The 12,050-nt window shown below is 44.9% G+C and overlaps 1 protein-coding gene across 1 annotated transcript in view; it reads left to right on the forward strand.

Annotated features, from left to right (window-relative positions):
• Nucleotides 1–12,050, forward strand: part of LOC145353364 (putative thiopurine S-methyltransferase) — a 42,665-nt gene that overhangs the window by 13,089 nt on the left and 17,526 nt on the right. The window contains exons 3-5 of the mRNA XM_080204046.1: nt 967–1,059; nt 5,220–5,352; nt 10,821–10,873. Coding sequence (XP_080060172.1) covers nt 967–1,059; nt 5,220–5,352; nt 10,821–10,873 — 279 coding nt within the window. The remainder of the gene's footprint in view (nt 1–966; nt 1,060–5,219; nt 5,353–10,820; nt 10,874–12,050) is intronic.

The raw sequence follows: 12,050 nt of genomic DNA on the forward strand, positions 1-12,050 counted from the left end.
ACCCCATCTTGGACACTATTATGGCAGGGGTAAGTCAGGTCACTCTCATGTCTGCATGGGGGTGGGGAGGGGGCATTGTGCTGAGGGACTGGGGGTGCTCTCTTTGTGGGAAGGGGTCACTATATCCATTGTGGAGGAGAGGGACTTGTCTCTCAACAGTGAGATCTCTGTAAGCCGGGCTAGCTGGTGTCTTTTGTAGCAAGCATAAATTAAAAATGATTAAGATGGGTGAATCTCACCTGACCGGCACTGCTAATGCCTGCAGGAAATGCCTCAGCTGCCCTGTGGAGGGAGCACTTAGTGCAGTCGGGTGAATTGTGGCCACTCTATAAATGCTACCTGTTCTAAAACTTTCCATTAAAGTATTCTCAAGCTGATAAAAGGTTTCCAAAAGTACAAATGCAGAAGCATTGATATAAAGACGAAATACTGCAGATGCTAGAATCTGAAACAAAAACAGAAAATGCTGCACAATCTCACTGGTCTCAGCATCTGTGGAGAGAGAATAGAGCCAAAGTTTTGAGTCAGAATGACCCTTCATCAGATCATTATTTATATACTGTTTATTTTGCCAGTTTAAAAAGAATTCAAAAAGTCTGAAAAGACACAATGTTGAGAAAATTGGATAATGTTCCTTTGCTGCCAGTCAGCTCATCAATGCAGGCACATTTTCCGACCTTTGTGCAGTTGAATTTTTTTCCTCACCAGTGTCTCCTAATTTCTACATTGACCTCCAATCATTTTTACACATCGTGCCCTTTGCATTCTCTCTCTCACCAAACCTGAGACATTCAGGTCGATATGATTCAGTCATTTATTCAAATCAATTCACTGAGCCATCATGTTGTTTCTTCATTTGAACAAATTTAATGAATTCAAAACATCACATATTAATCCATTAAATCACATGGTGAACAGTTTTCTTTGATCAAGTATATTGTTTGCTTGATTGAGTTTTTTTTGTAGATTGCTGCAGAAACACCTGAACATAATTCTAAATGGAAGGAAAGAAATCCGTATGTTTATCCCACTATGTGGAAAGTCGATAGATATGAAATGGTAAGTAAATTCTGGATTTTTTTTCAATCGGGATATCACCTGGGTTGGAACATTTCAGATAGGCTGGTTTTTCTTGGAGCAGAAAAGTCTGAGGGGGGACCTGATTGAGGTGTACAAAATTATGATGGGTATAGATAGCATTGATAGGAAGAAACTTTCCCTTTGGTGTAGAGATCAATAACTAGACAGCATCGATTTAAGGTAAGAAGATATCAAGGAAATTTGAGGGAAAACTGTTTTCACCCAGAGGGGAATTTGAAACTGACTGCTTGAAAGGGTGGTAGAGGTGGGAACCCTTAAAGCATTTAAGAAGCATTTAGGTAAGAACTTGAAATGCCATAGCATACAATGCTACAAACACAGTGCTGGAAAATAGGAACAGAACAGATAGGTGTTTGATGGCTAAGGCAAACATGATGGGTCTCTTTATGTTCTGGAAAACTCTGTGACTCTTAAATGCCTTCTATTAAGCCATTCAATTCAAATACAATTAAGGATGGGCTACAAGTGCTGGCCCAGCCAGCTACACCTATATCTCCTGAATGAATAAAAAGACTGCAAGGTTCCGGCGTAACGACCACCATTGGATGTTTTTGGCGATTACAAACAACAAATATAACTACTGTTTTTTCATCTTTATCCTTTGTTTGTGCGTCCCACCATGCCTGTTATTCCTTGGGGGACACCTCAGGATGATATCCCCTTCCCATCATTTTCTTAATTAATTTCTTCCTCTTTTCTACAATACTCTGTAGTATGTTAGCTTCTGGACCCCATTGTATGTTCCCTATTTGTTTGTTGGCTCTATCTGGGGCAATCATTGTCAGTTTATCATGTGACTTATCCTCCCTGAGTACTCCTAAAGTCTCTTGCATCAATTTTTCAGCAGCATCAGCTTTATCGGTGGCTTCACTTCCCTTGCTACTGATATACTTCTGAGGTCACCTACATCAGTTTTACCATCAGCTTCACCTCCATAGCTATAGGTCTAACCACACCTTTCTCCCTCCACCTCTCATGGTCAATCTGTTGTTCACAGAAGTGTAAACAAGTGGCTCAGCTTTGACAAACAAACACTGTCTTACTTTAGTTCTTTAATTACCAGAGTGAATCAGAGGCTGTTAAGTGTTAGACTGTCTAACTATGGGTACAAAATAGCATATTCGCCCCACTAGGATTCCATTTGCAGTCTTCTGAAGACCTGTATTCTGCCGACAATTGTTGGGGAGAGAATGCTGCTTGATCTGTTTCTCAGAGATCAGACTATGAGTGTTGTTTAACAGCTGAATTATTCAGACATATACAGGAGGATGTACAGAGACAAATCTCAGCAAACTCTGATGACTCATGGTCACACATGCACCTTTCTACATGATTTTAAATACTCAATCACTTTTCTATGTGATTACAAATGCTTGATCAGTTTACAAGTCATATGTCCCTTCATACGTGATCACAACTGCCAACAGAACAATCTGTGGTTATGCCTAGCAGTTTGGTGCACAGTACCCCCTTGGGCTTTGAATGTATTGCCTTTACTAAGCTAATTTTCCAGTTTTGCCCAACTTTAATGCTAATTTCCAGCTTGCCCTCCTTCACCTTTTGAAAGCCTCAATAGACCTTTGCCTTTCCACACTCTCAGGCAATGCATTGCAAATCCTAACCATTACTGTATGAAAATGTTTTTCCTCATGTTTGCATTTTTTGCCAATTATCTTAAATCTGTGTCCTCTGGTTCTCAATCTTTCCACCAGAGGTAACAATTTCCCCCTACCTACTCTACCCAAACCCTTCATGATTTTGAATACCTCTATCAAATTTCCTTTCAACAATTTTCTTCTCCAATGTGATCTATCCTAACTTCAATGTATTCATGTAACTGAAATTTCTCATCCATGAAACGATTCTTGCTGGAACCATGAAACCATTCTTGTCATCTTTTTCTGCTTGTTTTCTAATGTCTTCCCAAGCTTCCTAAAGAATGATGGACACGCTAATCCAGTTGCAGCTGAACCAATGTTATATAGAGGATTACCATTTCCTATATACTTAATGAACCCATTGATAAAGCACAGGGTACTATATACTTCATTAAGTGAGCTCTTGACCTATTTTGCTTCTGCCATGTTTAATGATTTATGCATATAAACACCCAGGTCCTGCTGCTCCTGTAACCCATTAGAATTGTAACCTTATTATGTATTACCTCTCTGCATCACATCGCACTTATCTGCATTAAATTTCATCTGCCATTTGGCCGCTGATTCCACCAACCTCTCTGTATCTTTTTGAAGTTTTACACCATTCTCCTCACAATTCACAATACTTCCAGGTTTTGTATCATGCATAAATTTTGAAATTGTACCTAACACAAAGGTGTCTAGGTCACTAATAAACATCTGAAAGAGCAAACATCCTAACACTGACCCCGGGGAATTCCACTATAAACTTTCTTCCAGTTCAAAAAAACTGTTTGCCTCTGATCTCTATATCCTGTTACCTGGGTCAATTTTGTATCCCTTTTACTGCTGTCCATTTTATCCCATGAGCCCTAACTTTGTTTAAGTCTATTGTGCAGACTTTATCAAATGTCTTTCAGAAATCCATGTGCACCCCATTCACAACATTACACTTACCACGTTACCTCAGTGTAAAAGTCAAGCCAGTTAGTTAAATACCTTTGACATATAAAATGTCCTAAAGTACTTTATAGGAGTATTCTCAAACACCCCAAGCCCCGAGAAAATAATAGGAATGATCAGTTTGAAATCAGCACAGTAACCAAAACACAAGTGCAAATGAAGAGCAGAAAACACAGGTATGCAGGCCTGGTGGAAAGGGAAGAGTTTATGAACAGTTAAGGACAGTTCTTTTCGAACTGTTTTCCAATGATAACACTTGAAAATTAACATACCCTCAAATGGCAATATAATCAAAATAACAATGAAACAGCACAGCAACATTCAATATGTAATTATTAAAATTTGTAAACTATAGATCAATATCAAGTACTTTGTAAAATTGTTATTATTTTAGATATTCTCCTGTTCATTGCTTCACTAATCCTTCTGGCTCATGGATCTCGAGCAGGGAGCAGCAGATGTTATTTCACATTTGTGTTCAGTATAACTGATCTCCAGCAACATCACACTGAGGTTCCATAAAGGCCATCTTGACATCATTGATTTTAATGTGAGGAGAGTCGACTAAATTGAATTGTCTACTGAGAATTCCAAATGATACAAAATGCTATTTATAGGCGCATAAGCTTCCATTTCACTGTGAATTGTGAAACATACGATGCAGATTTAAATAAAAATGAATTTAATTCACTTGAATGTGGAACCATGCTGCTCAAAATCTGGGGAAGCTGGTAAATGGAAAATGAAGTGGTTCTGAACAAGCATAGAATATAATATGTGACAGGCCACTGAGGTTTCAACCAAGTTCTCCGGTGACAGAACCCTCAGTATAGTCCCCCTTCCCCTTTACATGTTCTGTAATTAATCCCTCTTTACCCCCACAGAAAAGACACCAGAATCAGCCTCACTCCCACAGCCTCCACCCCACCCACCCACACATACTAATAAACAGTTTTTCCTAATCTGGACACACTGATCAAGAAGCCAGTGATAGCCAGCAGGAAGGTGTGGCATTTTGACAGAGTGAGCCTGTGTGTGGCAGAAATCCTGTAGGCAATGTTTTTAAATTGTCTTGAGAAGATGAAGATAAACTCTGCAACTGAGAGATGAACTGGACAGTGCCTTGATGTGGGGCACAGTCTCGGGGGGAGCATGCTGTCAATTGCTGTTTCTCTCACCCCAATTGGGTCACAACTCTCAGTTTTGAAACCACCAGTTAAGAATGAGCTGTGTCTCTTTCTTTCTTTGAGTTACAAGATTGCGTATTTGACCAGATAAATTTGCGACCTTAGTTATACCATTGAGATAAATGAACTGATCACTATTCCATTGTGGTTTGTGGTACCTTGCTGTGAGCCAATTGGCTGATGTATTCCCCTACGCCATAACTATGACTGCATGTCCAAAAGTACTCAATTGGTTTTAAAATTGGGAATGTTAAATACATATATATGCAAGTTTGTTTATTTTTCTCTGCCATTAGTGGTCAGACCTCTTTATTCTGTTAATTTTCTGTAGGCTTGCTGAACAAGGACACACTGTTGTTGGTGTGGAAGTATCTAAGACAGCAATAAAAGAATTCTTTGCAGAACAGAATTTGTCCTACACTCAGGAATCTGTTCCAGGAATACCAGGTGCAGAAGTGTTTAAGGTAGGATAAAGATCAAGCAAGGTTAAGATTTAAGGCATATGTTATTTCTATGCATAAAGTATTGAGCCTTTTTTTAAATATGAATTTACAATGATGCTTCTGAATTTTCAAAACTCTACATGAATCTGATCACAGACACAAGCCTTGTGTTTGAAAAATATGTTTGAAAATAAGTTGCAGTCATTTAGTAAATGCATTTATTGTGCAAATTAAATGTTAAAATCAAAGCCTAAACTTGGGGACTAAATTTTGGATTATTACTTTGAGTGCCTTAAAGTTTATTTATTAATGTCACAAGTAGGCTTACATTAACACTGCAGTAAAGTTACTGTGAAAATCCCCCATTCACCACACTCTAGCACCTGTTCAGGTATATTATGGAGAATTTTGCATGGTTAGGGTCAGTGCACCTAACCAGCGCGTCTTTCAGACTGTGGCAGGAAACCAGAGCACCCAGACGAAAACCGCACAGACACAGAGAGAACATGCAGACTCCATACAGACAGTGACCCAAGCCTAGAATCAAACCTGGGTCTCTGGTGCTGTGAGGCAGCAGTGCTAACCAATGTGCCAGCATATCGTCCATGTCTTAAACTAGAGTAAGGGTAAAAAGCTGATATTTAGAAAGGAGTAAGATTACTAAGTTTGTGATTATCGCCAATGATCATGGAATCCTACAGTGTTGAAGGAGGCCATTCTGCCCATCGAGTATGCACCGATCACAATCATATCCAGGCGCTATCCTCATAAACCATACATTTTCCCTAGCTAATCCCATTGATACTAAGGGACAATTTAGCATGGCCAATCCACTGAAGCCACACATTTTTGGACTGTGGAAAGAAACTGAAGCACCCAGTGGAAATGCACACAGACACGGGGAGAACATGCAAACTCCACGCAGACAGTGACCCGAGCTGGGAATCGAACCTGACGCTCTGAGGCAGCAGTGCTAACAATTGTGCCACTATGCCACCTGTGACAACTAATGAGTGTGGTACTTAGGTTTAAATTCTGCTTCATTAAGTTGTACCTTGACTAAATGGCAACAAAATAACAGTCAGGATGAAGATTTCATTTAACTAAGCCACATGTTTACCCCAGAACAATACTAAATTTTCTACATTTTATCTTTTATCTAAACTTGCCCTTGGTAAGCTTTCTGACATAGAATGTTAGCTTTTTCATTTTCTTCTAGTTTAGTTCAAGATGCTCTGTGAAATATTTGAGAGCTTAATCTCCCTGAGATCAGCCTTTACTTTCAATGCTTACTTTATAAATTAGAAACCAATTATTACGTTTGGGATTCTACAAAGGAATACTTACGATAATTAACTAATTGATAATTCCATCTGGTGATTCAACATACTCTCTTCTCCCTGCTCTACACCAAGGTGGATCCTTCAAACTCCTTTTAAAAGCCCCTTCACTCAATCCTGAGTACAATCAAATTGACTTCCAGCAGCAAGGCACCTTCCGGTGACTCATGAATCCTTAAGTTTCTACAGCTCCCATATCTTCAAACAGGGAAACTGTTCTCACCACCATTTTACCTCGTAGTTAACGCAAAAACGGTCTCTTCTTCAGCTTACTGTTTTTAGTCTTCTCCTCTGGGTCCCCCTGACTCACTAAAACAGCCTGTATTCAACAAGACCAGCTGCCCCGCTTTTCCATCAAGATATAAAAACTAGCATTTTAGTTTCTGTGGGGGCAATCGCAAGACGAGCCAGTATGATCAGGCGAGAGGCAAAAAAAAATCAGGTTTGCACCCGGTTTTTCGCTTCTCATGATAATTACCAGCCCATTCTAATGGCAAAATTGGCGTCTGATTTCAATATTTAGCAGGTAATTTAAAGTTAATTAGTGAATCCCAGATGCAATCGCCTGGGTTCACGTGACCTTACCTGTTGAAGGAGGTCCTTACTGGCGCAGATCATATATGGTCCCCACCAATGGGGTCCTGACATGATGGCCTCACTGGTAGGGCCATTGAAGCCCCACAGGATCAGGGAACAGGCAGTGCCAGCTTGGCACCATAGCACTGCCAACTGGCACCAAGCAGTGCCAGCAGGGCAGGACCTGATATGATGGGGCTAAAGGGGGAAGGCTATGCCAGGAAGATAGGGGGAAAGCTCGTGGCGGGGGCAATCTGCCAGGGCAGCAATGGCAACAGATTTCCCTTGCACCGTCTAAACAAGCATGTGAGAGAAAGAGGTGAGTATCTGTATGAGAGTTCAGTGTGCGTGCATGAAAGAGGTGAGGGTGTGTGTGTGCATGAGAGAGGTGAGTGCGAGGTGTGTGTGTGCGCGCGTGGGAGAACGAGGTGTGTGCGCCCGCACACCTGAGAGAGAGTGTGTGCGCGCTTGAAAGAGAGACAGAGGTGTGTGCACACCCGCATACGAGAGAGAAGTAGGCGCGTGCGCATGGGGGAGAGAGGTGCATGTGTGAGAGCGACAGGTAGGCGCGTGCGAATGGGGGAGAGAGGTGCACAGGTGAGAGTGAGAGGTAGGCGCGTGTGCTCGTGAGAGCAAGAGGTGGGCAAGGCATGCGAATGGATGAGGCAAGTGCGCATGTGTGTGTATATACGTTAGCGAGCAAAGTGCATGTGCACTTGAGCGAACAAGGTGTGTGTGCGCGCGTGAGACGGAGGTGTGTGTGGCTGCGCGCCTGCAGGGGAGGTGTGTGCGAGTGTGCAGGTGCGTGCGTGCAAGGGAGGTGAGTGGGGTGAGGGGTGGGGTGGGGTGAGGGGTGGGGTGGGGTGAGGAGGGTGGGTGGGGTGAGGGGAGGGTGTGGGGGGTGGGGAGGGAGGGTGTGGGGGAGGGAGGGTGGGGGGCGGTGGGTTGGGGGGGAAGGAGGGAGGGTGGGGGAGGAGGGCAGAGAGGGTGGGGGGTGGGTGGGGGGGAGGGGAGGGGAGGGAGGGTGGGGGGAGGGAGGGTGGGGGGTGGGTGGGGGGGGAGGGTGGGGGGTGGGTGGGGAGAGGGGGGGTGGGGGGGAGGGTGGGGGGTGGGTGGGGAGAGGGGGGGTGGGGGGGAGAGGGAGGGTGGGGGGAGGGAGGGTCGGGGGTGGGCGGGGGGAGGGGAGGGAGGGTGGGGGAGAGGGGGTGAGGGGTGGTGGGGGGGAGGGAGGGTGGGTGGGGGGGAGGGAGGGTGGGGGGTGGGGTGGGGGAGGGAGGGGTGGGTGGGGGAGGGGGGTGGGGGTGGGTGGGGGGGAGGGAGGGGGGTGGGGTGGGTGGGGGAGGGAGGGTGGGGGGAGAGGGTGGGTGGGGTGGGTGGGGGGGAGGGAGGGTGGGGGGTGGGTGGGGGGGGAGGGAGGGTGGGTGGGGGGTGGGTGGGGGAGGGAGGGTGGGGGGAGGGGGGGAGAGGGTGGGTGGGGGGGTGGGCGGGGGGGAGGGAGGGTCGGGGGTGTGCGGGGGGGAGGGAGGGAGGGTCGGGGGTGTGCGGGGGGGGAGGAGAGGGGGTGAGGGGTGGGTGGGGGGGGAGGGAGGGTGGGGGGTGGGTGGGGGAGGGGTGGGGGATGGGGGAGGGTGGGGGAGGGAGGGTGAAGGTGGGGGGTGGGTGGGGGGAGGGGGGGTGGGGTGAGGGAGGGAGGGGTGGGTGGGGGGGGAGGGGGGGGTGGGTGGGGGGGGGAGGGTGGGGGAGGGGGGGGGGTGGTGGGTGGGGGGGGAGGGAGGGTGGGGGAGAGGGGGGGTGGGGGGTGGATGGGGGGGGAGGGAGGGTGGGGAGAGGGGGGGTGGGGGGTGGATGGGGGTGAGGGAGGGTGGGGGAGAGGGGGGGTGGATGGGGGGGGAGGGAGGGTGGGGGAGGGAGGGTGGGGTTGGGGGGAGGGAGGGGGGTGGGGGGAGGGGGGTGGGGAGGAGGGAGGGTGGGTGGGGGAGAGGGTGGGGGGGTGGGGGTGGGGCTGGGTGGGAGGGAGAGGGTGGGGGGGGAGGGAGGGTGGGGGGTGGGTGGGTGGGGGGGGAGGGTGGGTGGGTGGGGGGGGAGGGAGGGTGGGGGAGTGGGTGGGGGGGGGGGTGGGTGAGGAGGGGGATGCGCGTGAGTGTGTGCACCCCTATCTGAAATGAGAATTCAGTGCTCTTAGTTTTAAATGAATTGTGGGCAAATAATCATCTCCCATCAAAGTCGTATTGTGGTTGTACTTGTAATCCAGAGACCCTAAGTAATGCTCTGAGAATATGGGTTTGAATGCCACTACTGCAAATGGTAAGATATGAATCCAGTAAAAATATGGTGTTCACTCCTAATATTCCTAAGAAAGAAAATTCTCACACACCGCATCAATTATGTCCTGATTTTCAGTAAGTCATGTGGTTGCGAGCTAAGGTTACAAAGGTTCACTGAAAGACTGGCTTCGATTCCTGGCTCGGGTCACTGTCTGTGTGGAGTTTGCACATTCTCCTCGTGTCTCCCCTGGGTACTCCGGTTTCCTCCCACAGTTCAAAGATGTGCGGGTTAGGTTGATTGGCTGTGCTAAGAAATTGCCCCTTAGTGTCCAGGGATGCATAGGTTAGAGAGATTAATGGGTATAATATGTAGGGATATGGGGGTAGGGCTTGGGTGGGATTGTGTTCAGTGCAGACTCGAAGGGCCTTTTTCTGCACTGTAGGATTCTATGACTCTATGATTCTATATCTGGACTAAGCTATGGTACTGGAAATTATATAGATATGTGTTAGACAGTCAGAATTTAAATACGTGGTTTAATTCCCCAACAAAGCATGATTCTATAGCATGATTTTCCTCTCACGTCTGTGTGTATGACTGATACAAAACTGAGATTTTTGACAAAATGCATGATAGAAACATAGAAACTAGAAGCAGGGGAGGCTGTTTGGCCCTTCGACCCTGCTCCGCCATTCATTTTGATCATGGCTGATCAGTATCCTGATTCCCTCTCCCCGCCAACATATCCTTTCATCCCTTTAGTTCCACGAACTAGATCCAGAATTTTATCGGCACCCCATCCGAGGCTCGTAAGATCGCGCCAATGGAGAATGCTATTCTGCAAGCCTCGAGTGTTCGTAAAATCAGGGCCTATATCTAATTTCTTCTTGAAATCGGACAACATTTTGGCCTCAACTATTTTCTGTATAGAAACATAGAAACCAAATCAATAAAATGATGAACTAAAAACAGAAAATAGGAACTACATAATCTGTTACTGTACAGTGAAAACCTGCTGCTTGTAGATATTTTTTCAAATAGGTCAATTTTAAACAATTGAAAATTGTAAAAAAAAGTTATTTTGATAGGGGAAAGGAGAGAAATGTGAAAAGAGAAGAACAACTGACACTTAGTTCAGATCTATATCTACACATGTATTTGTGTAGAGAGAATTGGACACAAAAGAGGTTCCTGCGTTGGCAGAAAGAGAAGCATTGTTCTATTGGAACTGTGATGGACATAAGGAGAGAATAATTAGAAAAATTAATCAGAAACAAACTAACTTCTTATTCTCTTTTTCTATTGCAGAGTTCTGATGGACGGATTTCTTTATTTAACTGTAATATGTTTGATTTCTCAAGGTGAGGACTTCTGAATTGATTATTTTTAAAAAATAATTTAGAGTACTACAACACTTCCTTCATGAAGTGGTTTCTTTGTGGAAAGAAGGAGCAGGAGAACATTCACATGGGAAATTAGGGAAATCATTGTTGCAGCTCAAAATTTAATAATGAAGTCCATTTCTAATTTATACAGGCTGAAGTTTGGATGAGATATTCACACTTACCAAGTGGAAACCAGATGATAACAGGTCCACTAGCCATTTCAGACCATAAGACATAGGGTCTGAATTAGGCCATTTGGCCAATTGAGTCTGCTCGCCATTCAATGAGATCATGACTGATCTGATATAATCCTCAGTTCCACTTTACCCCCTTAATCGCCATTACCATTAATTCCCTTATTGAATAAAGATCTAACTCAGCTTGAACATACTTAATGAGACAGCCCAGAGATTCAGTACTCTGAGGGACAAAATTCCTCCTGATCACTATCTTAAATGGGCAATCCCTTACTCTGAGAGTATGCCCTTATATCCAACACCCTCCTAAAGGGGAAACAATCTCCCAGCATCTACCCTGTCAAGTCTCTTGAGAATCCTGTATATCTCAATAAGATTGCCTCTCATTCTTTTAAATCCAGTGACTACAAATCAAACTCACTCAACCACTCCTCGTAAGAAAATCAACCAAGTGAACCTTCTGTCTCCAGTGCCAGTGTAACTTGCCTTAGGCAAGGGGACCAAAACTGTTCACAGTATTCCAGATATGGTCTAACTAGCGCCTTGTTTAGTTTTAGCAAGACTTCCCTTTTTATTACACCCCATTCCTGCAGCCAGATTTGTGATTTATGCACAAGGATCCCAAATCCTTTTTGTGCTGTAACTTTCTGCAGTCATTCTCAATTTAAATAATATTCAGCACCTTTAGTCTTCTTACCAAAGTGCATAACTTCACATTTTCTTGATCTGCCAAGTTTTTGTCCACTCACTCAACCTGTCAATATCCCTCTGTCATCCTAAAAATGCTCTCTTATCCTAGCTTTCTGTCTTCTTCCAATCCTCTATCCGTGCTAATATACTCCTCCAACACCATGGACTTTTATTAAGTAACCTTTTGTACAATACCTTATCGAGCGCATTCTAGAAATCCAAGAATATTATGTCCACTGGTTCTCCTTTATTTATCTTGCTCATTA

The sequence above is a fragment of the Carcharhinus amblyrhynchos genome, chromosome 2 (assembly GCF_965287045.1).
Source record: "Carcharhinus amblyrhynchos chromosome 2, sCarAmb.v2.hapA, whole genome shotgun sequence".
Lineage (NCBI taxonomy): Eukaryota > Metazoa > Chordata > Chondrichthyes > Carcharhiniformes > Carcharhinidae > Carcharhinus > Carcharhinus amblyrhynchos.